The sequence below is a fragment of the Mixophyes fleayi genome, chromosome 4 (genome assembly GCF_038048845.1).
Source record: "Mixophyes fleayi isolate aMixFle1 chromosome 4, aMixFle1.hap1, whole genome shotgun sequence".
Lineage (NCBI taxonomy): Eukaryota > Metazoa > Chordata > Amphibia > Anura > Limnodynastidae > Mixophyes > Mixophyes fleayi.
In genome coordinates, this window is record NC_134405.1 from 5248179 (window position 1) to 5258117 (window position 9939).

At 49.0% G+C, this 9939-nt stretch overlaps 3 protein-coding genes across 4 annotated transcripts in view; all 3 read left to right on the top strand.

The window, feature by feature from the left end:
* Window positions 1–9939, top strand: part of LOC142150993 (uncharacterized) — a 103594-nt gene that overhangs the window by 76034 nt on the left and 17621 nt on the right. The window lies entirely within an intron of this gene.
* Window positions 1–9939, top strand: part of LOC142151003 (uncharacterized) — a 100175-nt gene that overhangs the window by 22232 nt on the left and 68004 nt on the right. The window lies entirely within an intron of this gene.
* On the top strand, window positions 2992–9174 carry LOC142151011 (uncharacterized). The gene is made up of 2 exons (XM_075206270.1): window positions 2992–4504; window positions 6893–9174. The coding sequence occupies exons 1-2, from the start codon at window positions 3742–3744 to the stop codon at window positions 7063–7065; spliced, it is 936 nt and encodes a 311-aa protein (XP_075062371.1). The 5' UTR covers window positions 2992–3741; the 3' UTR covers window positions 7066–9174.

The following is a 9939-nucleotide window of genomic DNA, read 5'->3' on the forward strand; positions in this document are numbered from 1 at the left end:
TGGGACGTGCTGGAAATTGCCCATATTTAATGCCCGCACAATGTTACTGGCATTGTCTGACACCACAAATCCCCATGAGCGTCTAAGTGGGGTAAGCCACTGGGAGATAATTTCCCTCATTTTCTCTAATATGTTGTCAGCGTTGTGCCTCTTATTAAAGCCTGTAATGCACAATGTTGCCTGCCTTTGCATGAGCAGCCATTTTGTAGATGCTGCTACTGATGCAGCTGTTGCTGTTGCTGCGGAAGGGGATGCATCTACCCAGTGGGCTGTCACAGTCATATAGTCCTTCGTTTGCCCAGAACCACTTGTCCACATGTCCGTGGTTAAGTGGACAGTGGGTACAACCGCATTTTTAAGAGCACTGAGGACACTTGATCGTACTTCTCTGTACATTTTTGGTATCGCCTGCCTAGTGAAGTGGAATCTCGAGGGGATTTGGTACCGGGGACACAATACCTCCATCAACCCTCTAAATCCCACTCCACTGATGGCGGACACCGGGCGCACGTCTAACACCAACATTGCAGTTACAGCCGCAGTTATACGCTTTGCAATAGGGTGACTACTATCGTATTTGGTGGTCATGGCAAACGACTGTTGGACGGTCAATTGTTTTGTGAAAGACTTAGCGGTCTTACGACTTCCCCTCTGGGAAGATGACCGACTAACAGCAGCAACAGCAGCAGTGGCAGTAGTAGGCGTACCGCTGCAGGATTCCTCGGATGAATCCCGTATTGAGGAGGACTCAGTCTGGCTGCTGACTTGGGCTGCAGGACTGAATCTGATGGAGATTGTGGAGGAAGTTGACGAGGAGGGTGTTGCTGGTGTGTATCCAACTGGACCACGGGATTTAGGTGTCCCTGTACCGATGAGGGTCCTAGCCCCAGTTCCTGAACTAACCACTGAACTATGAAGGTTATTCAGGTGACGTATAAGGGAGGATGTTCCTAGGTGGGCAAGATCCTTACCCCTGCTTATTTGAGCTTTACATAAGCTACATATGGCCATACATTGGTTGTCTGGATTTGGATAAAAATAACTCCAGACCGAAGAGGTGCATTTTTTGGTCTTCTGACCAGGCATGACGATGGGCTTTTTCATCCCATGGACATCAGCTGTTTCCCCCCCTGGTGCCTCATTTACAATAACCACATCACCATCCTCATCATCAAGTTCCTCCACAGCGCCAGCTACATCATCAATAGCCTCCTCCCGAGCCACCTCTTCCCGTACAGTGATGGGAAGGTCAGGCTTGACAACCACCAACACCCTTGGACTCGCCTTGGGGATTTGTGATAATTTCTCTTTAGAAGGCAGAGTTGTTTGCTGTTTTGTTGCTGACAGCATAACTCTCTTCAATTTTTTGTAGGGGGGGGAGGAGGAGGAGGGCTAAGATCCGTGGGTGAAGCTGAACCACTAGTCATGAACACGGGCCAGGGCCTAAGCCGTTCCTTGCCACTCCGTGTCGTAAATGGCATATTGGCAACTTTACGTTTCTCCTCAGATGATTTTAAGTTTCTCTTTTTGCTACTTTTTCTTAACTTGGGCTTTTTGGATTTTACATGCCCGGTACTACGAGATTGGGCATCGGGCTTGGAAGACGACGTTGATGGCATTTCATCGTCTATGTCATGACTAGTGGCAGCAGCTTCAGCATTAGGAGGAAGTGGGTCTTGATCTTTCCCTACTTTATCCTCCAAATTTTTGGTCTCCATTATATGTAGCACAAGATACTGCAGAATGTGTGAACTTGGTAATATTGCAGTACCAATGGACTTATACTGCTGGATTGGTTTTGCAAATTTGGTTATAATTATTATATATTTTTTTTTAAAAAAAAAATTTATTTTTTTTTACTTTTTTTTTATTTTTAAAAAACTTGGGAATAGTGGGGAAATAACTATGCCCTTAGAAGCACAGAGCACAGGACACAGCACCACTGGACTGAACAGGACACGGCACAGGACCCAGCAGCACTACGGAACTCAGCAGGACAGAGCACAGGACACAGCACCACTGGACTGATACTGCAGAATGTGTGAACTTGGTAATATTGCAGTACCAATGGACTTATACTGCTGGATTGGTTTTGCAAATTTGGTTATAATTATTATATATTATTTTTTTTAAAAAAATTTTATTTTTTTTTACTTTTTTTTTATTTTTAAAAAACTTGGGAATAGTGGGGAAATAACTATGCCCTTAGAAGCACAGAGCACAGGACACAGCACCACTGGACTGAACAGGACACGGCACAGGACCCAGCAGCACTACGGAACTCAGCAGGACAGAGCACAGGACACAGCACCACTGGACTTTTACTGCTGAATGTGTGAACTTGGTAATATTGCAGTACCAATGGGCTTATACTGCAGGATTGGTTGTGCAAATTTTGTGGTAATTAAAAAAAATTAAAGTAGTTTTTGGTATTTTTTAAAAAAACTTTTTTTAATTTTTTTAAACACAGGGGAATATTGGGGAAATAACTATGCCCTTAGAAGCACAGAGCACAGGACACAGCACCACTGGACTGAACAGGACACAGCACAGGACCCAGCAGCACCACTGACCTCAGAAGGACAGAGCACAGCACACAGCACCACTGGACTGATACTGCAGAACACAGCACAGCACAGCACAGCACAGCACAGCACAGCACAGCACAGCACAGCACAGCACAGCACAGCACTAAACAGCACAGAACTAAACAGCACAGAACTAAACAGCACAGAACTAAACAGCACAGAGGACCACCTAACACACCCTCCCTCTACCCTGATCAATGCCCGAGTGAAGATGGCGGCGACTAGCGGGGAATTTATAGGATCCGAGTATCGCGAGATCCGACAACGGGATTATGAGTCAGAGCCTCAGTTTCACTTTTGAATTTGGCGCCAATACCCGGATCTGTCTCGGATCCGACTCGGATCCGCAACGTTCGGGTGGGCTCGGATTTCATAAATCCGAGTGCGCTCATCCCTACTTTTTATTTATCCATTTTTCACCCCCCCGCTAGCCCCTCTTATTACCTTGTTCCCCGCTAGCATGCCCCGTCCAAAGAGGGTAGTTTCCAGGCCAGCCCGCCTCCGCTCCCCATCTCCCGGCGTGTCTCGGCGCCATTTTGGAGATGTGAGCTCGGGGCCTGGTTTAAGCAGCAGCGGCGGGGGAAGCATCTCCAGTGCCCCCCCCCCGCACAGGATCTGGGCTAGGGTCGGGGGCGGGGGGCGATTTACCTCCCCTGAGAGCCTCCAGAGTGAGGAGGGGACGCGGGCGCGGCTCGGCGGTTCAGACTGAACCTCCGGCCGGCCTGCGCAGGTGCAGAGCCCGGGCTCCAGCAAGGGAGAGTGCTCCCGGCGCTGGAGTCGGACTTTCAGTGGGGGGGGGGACCCAGCGCATTAGCGCAGCGGCAAGCGCTCGCTAATGAAGGTCAGGCAGCATAAGGGGGGGCGCAAACACCCCCTCCCCATTGCTATAATCCACACAGGGACAGAAGTGATGGGAGTAGGCCACCAGGGGGAGCCAGTGAGGTTTCCCACAGTAGCGCCAGGCTAGTCCTGCCATTAACCCCTCCTGTGCTGCATCCACATAGGAGGGAAAGGGAAGTAGTCAGTCAGCCCCACCAACTTTATTTTCCCCCTAGCCCATTCCTGGGGATCAGCATGGGGTGTCAGTGCTCAAGCTCCGACGGCATCTGTATGCAGATCACTGTACCCGCAGGTGGCAGGGAGGGTTGAAAGTATGGCAGAGAGGAGAGCCTTTTTTCAACAGAACAGGGCTTATTTAGCAGAGGGGTGGGACCCTGCCTGGGCACGGGGGTACCGGGGAGCATGGGAAGATGTAGGGGTCAATGAGGAGGAGGAATTTGGACGTGGAGGTCAGAGGGGGCCATGGGTTAGACGAATTCAACGGCACCATTTGCCTGCCCTTTCATATAGTGGGTACACTGGGGAGAGCCAGGCCCAGAGTTCGGGCACCTATGGGTTGGATTGTTTTGGGGACGGCTCGACAGCCGACCACCCAAGAGGAAGGGTTTTTGACTATCACCATGGCGCCGATAGAGTCGAGCAGGGGCCTGGTTATAGCGATGTCAGTGGCCATCAGGGCGTTACTCGTAGTGTTTATACCCCGTTAGTTGGAGGGGGGTGGGATCACGTGTCTGGGAGCGGCGAAACAGAGTTTTGTGAGGCCCCTCGGGGTAGGCCTATCGCCTCCTCAACATTTATACCAGATCGTAGGACCCCTCCAGGCTCTGGGGTTGATGGGAATATCAATTTGAGTTTGTCAGCAGCTCACACTGTTTTGTCTTCAGCATCACAGGGCCATGATCCGGCGCCACAGGAGCAGAGCATGCTACACGATGAGACAGGAACGGCGGTAGGGAGGTCATCTCATGGCGTGGCAGATGGGGTGAGCAGAACGGCAGCCGCAGAGACACAGGAGAGGCCTGGGGTCGAGCAGGCATCGGGAGTCGGGACGGAGGTCGGTGCTTCATTGGAAGAAGGTGAGCAATTTTCTTCCAATACACACAAAACACGTGATGTAAGCCCCCCGAAGTCTACTACTAGTGAGGAGTCCTCGGGTTCTGGGCACAGGCCCCGCAAACTAATTAAGCTATTACAGACGCAATTGGGAGGTAAAAGAACTACTAGGCCATTGCAGGCTCTAGGCCCCGACATAGTTGCGCGAGCCGGGGATTCGAGAAGGGTAGAGAATGAGGCGCTGCTATACGGTATTAGACCGAGTGTCAAAGACAAAATTAAAAAAGGATACTATGTGGACATGTATACCCTTACCAACGAAGGCAAGAAAGGGCTTGAGGCGGCGGTGGACAGGAATGGCGAGGGGGAAGAGAGTTACAAAACGTTTCCTAGATGGGTGAAAGGTTTTTGTGTTTTCGCAACCCTGTACACTGATTTTAGGCCAGAGGAACAAGTAGAAGTGTGGAAATACCTCCACCTCATTACGGATGTGTATTTGAAGGACGGGCCCGTTATTTGGAGGAATTATGATGAAATGTTCAGAGAGAAAAGTTGCCTTTAGGCTTTAAGGACATAGACACGTGGATGGACCTCATGAGGCCAAGCAGTCAACGGCAGGGGGTCTCTCAAGGGAAGAGGTTTCCTGGGGCGGGGAGGGCACAACAAACCCTCCCCGGCAAAGGAAAGTGTTTCGCTTTCAATTCAGGGACGTGCCAGAGGGGTGCGGCATGCAGATTCCGCCACTCCTGTTCCATGTGTAGCGGTTTCCATCCCGCATCAGAGTGCATTAGAACCAGACCTGGGGGTGGGCGTGGACGCGGGGCTGCTACAACAGCTCCGGGTCAAGGCCAAATCCCCAATTAAGCTTGAGCAATTAGATAAGTGGCTGTCGCTGTATAGTGACGCCGAGGCTGCAGCCATAATTAAGGAAGGTTTCCATTTTGGCTTCCGTATTCCTATCCTGAAAAAATTAGATTTACCATGGCCCCATAACCTGAAATCAGCTGTTGTATTCCCAGAAATCCTGGATGAGAAAATCGCCAAGGAAGTCCGGTTAGGCCGGATGTTAGGCCCCTTTTTGAACGTACCAATTCCCAATTTGGTAGTGTCCCCTGTTGGTATTGTGCCCAAAAAAGCAGTAGGGAAGTTTAGACTCATTCAACACCTGTCGTACTTATTAGGCGAGTCAGTAAATGACGCTATAGACCCAGCAGTCAGTGCGGTTCAATATCAGTCATTTGAGGATGCCCTTGCCCTTGTTCAGGAGTATGAGGAGGGGGCCCTGATGGCCAAGATTGACATTGAGTCAGCTTTTCATCTGTTGCCGCTCCATCCTGAATCGTTTCAGTTTATGGGTTTTAGACACCGCGGCGGGTTTTATGTCGACCGCTGCCTACCCATGGGCTGCTCGATTTCATGTGCCCTTTTTGAGAAGTTTAGCAGCTTCCTTCACTGGTGCATTCAGGCTGGGACCGGCCACAGGGGGATTGCTCACTACCTAGATGATTTTTTGATTATTGGCCCAGACAGTCCAGCCGTTGTTTAGATGTGCTTCAATCAGCACAGGCATTTTTTACGGTGATGGGAGTTCCCATCGCCAGTGATAAGACAGAAGGGCCTACCCATTGTTTAGCTTTTTTGGGCATTGAGATCAACTCTGAAGTGGGTTGTTGTAGACTCCCGGAGGATAAGTTGAAAAAAATGGAAGAGGCGAATGGGGTCACACTTAGATCACCCTCTATGTCACTAAAGAAAGTCCAGTCACTTCTAGGGCTTTTTAACTTTGCCTGCAGAGTAATTCCAATGGGTAGGGTTTTTTGTCGTAAATTGCAAAGAGCCATAGCGGGTAAGAGTAAACCCCATGCAGCAGTCCGGCTGTCACAGGAAATTAAAGATGATCTCCACATTTGGCGAATGTTTCTAAAGAATTTTAACGATAAAAGGATTTGGCCCACCCCCCAGATAAACAACGCTACCCTTGAGCTGTTCACAGATGCTTCGGGGTCACAGGGTTTTGGAGCTTACCTGGGTGGTCAATGGTGTGCAGAGGCCTGGCCAGAGTCTTGGCATAGAAGCGGAACTTGGTTGTGTTGGAACTATTCCCGATTGTGGTGGCCATAGAGCTATGGGCGGTTGCCCTCCAGGGCAAGCACGTTGTTTTTTGGTGTGATAATCTGGGGGTAGTGCAGTCTGTCAATAACCAGAGCGCATCCTCCCCGCAGGCAATAGCCTTGCTGCGCCATCTTATACTTCGATGCCTGGAACACGAGATAACGTTTAATGCACGTCATGTACCTGGGGTTAACAACGAGATAGCGGATGCCCTGTCCCGTTTTCAATGGAGGAGATTTTGGGAACTGGCCCCTCAGGCACATAGCATAGGCATTCCCTGTCCCCCTTATGTTTGGCAGATCATCACGCCGGCATAAGAGGCCTAGCAGAACGCGGTCTAGCACAGTCAACGTTGCGAGTTTATCGGGCAGCGTGGCAGCAGTGGGTCCTGTTCAGTGCCACCAAAGACCAGTCGGAGTCAGCACAGCGGGAGGCGGTAATGGAGTTCATGTGGTTGAAGTATTGTGAGTGAGCGTCTAAGGCTAGTATGTCATCTTCACTAGCGGGTATTTCGTTTATGTTGCGGCTGAATGGCACGGTAGACATAACTAAAGGCTTTTTAATATCTAAGGCGCTTAAAGGTTGGGCAAAGGCGAGACCGCTCAAAGCTGACACACGTCAACCCATTACCACGCAGATTTTATCACAATTGTTGCAGATTTTAGTTGAGGTGGCGTGGGACGAATACGAGGTCCTGCTGTTTCGGACTGCATTCAGCTTAGCATTTTTTGGGGCTTTCAGGGTGTCGGAGCTGGTAGGTCAGGCGTCAGGTCAGGGTCTGACAGGATTGCTTATGGAAAACGTAATCATATGTGGCGATCATCTGAGCTGTAAGATAGCCAGCTCAAAAACGGATCAAAGAGGAAGAGGTTGCTGGTTACATTTGCAGGCCCAAAATGATAAAGAGTTATGTCCAGTCGAGTTAGCTACCCAATTTAGTTTAATCAGGCCCTTTAATTCAATTTTTCTGATCCATAGGAACAAATCGCAGCTGACAAGATATCAATTCAATGCTGTTTTGAAACAAGCGATTAAGTTGCTAGGTTTTAACCCTTCCCTCTTCAGCTCACATTCATTTAGAATTGGTGCAGCCACCACCGCGGCTTTGTCGGGGGCTTCAATGGACGCTAGTAAATCACTGGGGAGATGGAAATCTGCGGCTTACCAAAGTTATATTAGCCCTAATGTTTAAAGTTGGTAATTGTAAATGTGAAGATTGTTTCTTTTGCCTTAACTTTTCACTTCCTGGCTTTCATTTATAGTTGTTTGTTCACTGTCAAAATAGTTCGGTACTTGTTCTTCATTACCTTTTGTTTGGTCCCCTATCCCCTATCCTGTTACTCAAGGCTTATCTGCTCGTCGCGTTGAGCGAGGGTGCGAAGGGCTTTCTCCCGTTTTTTTTCTCCAGAGGCCTGATCAGCGGTGTGCCTCTGGGGTTTGATCGGGTTTCACCTTCGTGTGAGTAACTTACCCTTACCCATTCCCATTCACCCCGTTTCCTTTCCTTTAGCAGCTATTCTCCATGCCTGTCCGACGGGCTGCCTTTGTCAATTTACTATGTGCACCTTTGTGCTGTATGTGATGATCCGGTAAGGTTTGCAGTACTTAACACTTATCTCTTTTTTAGATGCTGTGGTTAATGCGAGAGATGTCTGGATCATTGGGCACTCCTACATTTTCTGGGCGGCTAATCAGACAGAGGTTCAGTTGAGTTTTTCCAGGATAGGAAATAGCCGAGTTTATTGGTTAGGTAAACGGGGCTTAGTATGGGGTAGTTTTTTGCCCTGGTTAAAACAGCTGATAGAACGATGGGGAGTCCCCGACATATTAGTTATTCACCTTGGGGGGTAACAACCTGGGTAAAGGTAAATCCCTGGAGCTGATTATAAAAATGAGAGAAGACCTGCACTACATTAATAAGGCGTGGCCATCAATTGTTTTGGGCTGGTCAGTTATGATCCCGAGGCTGTCATGGCGATCACAGATCCCATTAAAAAAGATTCTAGTAATGGTGCGGAAACTTAATAGTGCACTTAGGAAGGTCATCAGGTCCCTCGGCGGTTTTGTGGTAGATCACCCTGAAATAACAGTGGATAAAGTGGATCTTTATAGGGGAGATGGGGTGCACCTCTCGGACGAGGGGTTGCGTATTTTTATGGAGAGCATTTGTTTGGAGGTGAGGAGAGTGCTCGGTTTGGTTGGTGGCGGGCTGCTTGGCCCCTAGGGCCAGCAGCGTGGGAGGAAGGCACTGCGATCAGCGGCTGATATATACGGCTCTATCGTGATTGGTCGCAGGTATCTGTCCCCTTACAAGGCAATCGGTTACTCTTGTCCCTTCCGTGGGGAGGGGCCTCGCCCGGCTCAGTGAGGGAGGGGGAGTGAGTAGTAAGGTGAGTGCAGTTTACTCTTCGCCAGGTTAGGGCCGGCCAAGCAGTGGGGTTATGAGAGAAGTTGGTGGACTTAAGGCTATATTGCCATGTCCACGCTTGGTTAGGTATCGCTGGAGCTGATTCTCAGTGCCCTTTCTCCGCCACCAGGTTACAGTTAGGGTATAATAAAATAATTTTTTAGTGCCACTTTACTCAAGTCTCCGTGTCGTTATTTTATATAAGTTTGGTTATGTTTACTTATAGTATAATGTTGAACGGAGGGCATACACAGTGAACTATTTATAAAACACGATCTTTATTCTTAAGATTATTTGCATAATTGTCTTTCTTTCAATGCCACAGCTTTTGTCTCTCAGCACTTATTGTGGACGGCACAGCTTAGAATCAGACACACACCTAACTTAATATTACCTGGACTGAATAAAGATGTAGGGCCTGATTCATTAAGGATCTTAACTGAGAAACTTCTTATTTCAGTCTCCTGGACAAAACCATGTTACAATGCAAGGGGTGTAAATCATACTTACCAACTTTCTGTTGGTGAAATCCGGGAGCCTGCAGAGGAGGTGGGCGTAACGGGGGGGGGGGGCGGGGCTCCAAGTGGCGTCATTTTGGACCTGCCCCCATGACGTGATGACGCAAAATGCGTCATTTGACAGCGGGGGGCGGGGCCAAACGCCGCGATTCACCGGGAATCGCGGCGTTTGGGACTTAATTCTGCCCACTTCACTAGGAAGTGGGCAGAATTATCCAGATGCGGGGGATTGCCACACTCGCCCGGGAGCCCAGGAGACTCTCGCAAAATGCGGGAGTCTCCCGGATATTTCGGGAGAGTTGGCAAGTCTGGTGTAAATTAGTATTTTGTTTTGCACATAAGTTAAATACTGACTGTTTTTTCATGTAACACACAAATACTTGACAGCTTATTTGTACACTGTAAAGTTTATATTTGTCTG

Excerpts from the sequence above, each read along its gene's own strand:
- LOC142151011 (XM_075206270.1), top strand. The coding sequence starts at position 3,742 with ATGGCAGAGAGGAGAGCCTTTTTTCAACAGAACAGGGCTTATTTAGCA. Across the intron at positions 4,505-6,892 it reads CGGTGCTTCATTGGAAGAAG|ATCATCACGCCGGCATAAGA; the intron begins GTGAGCAATTTT and ends TATGTTTGGCAG.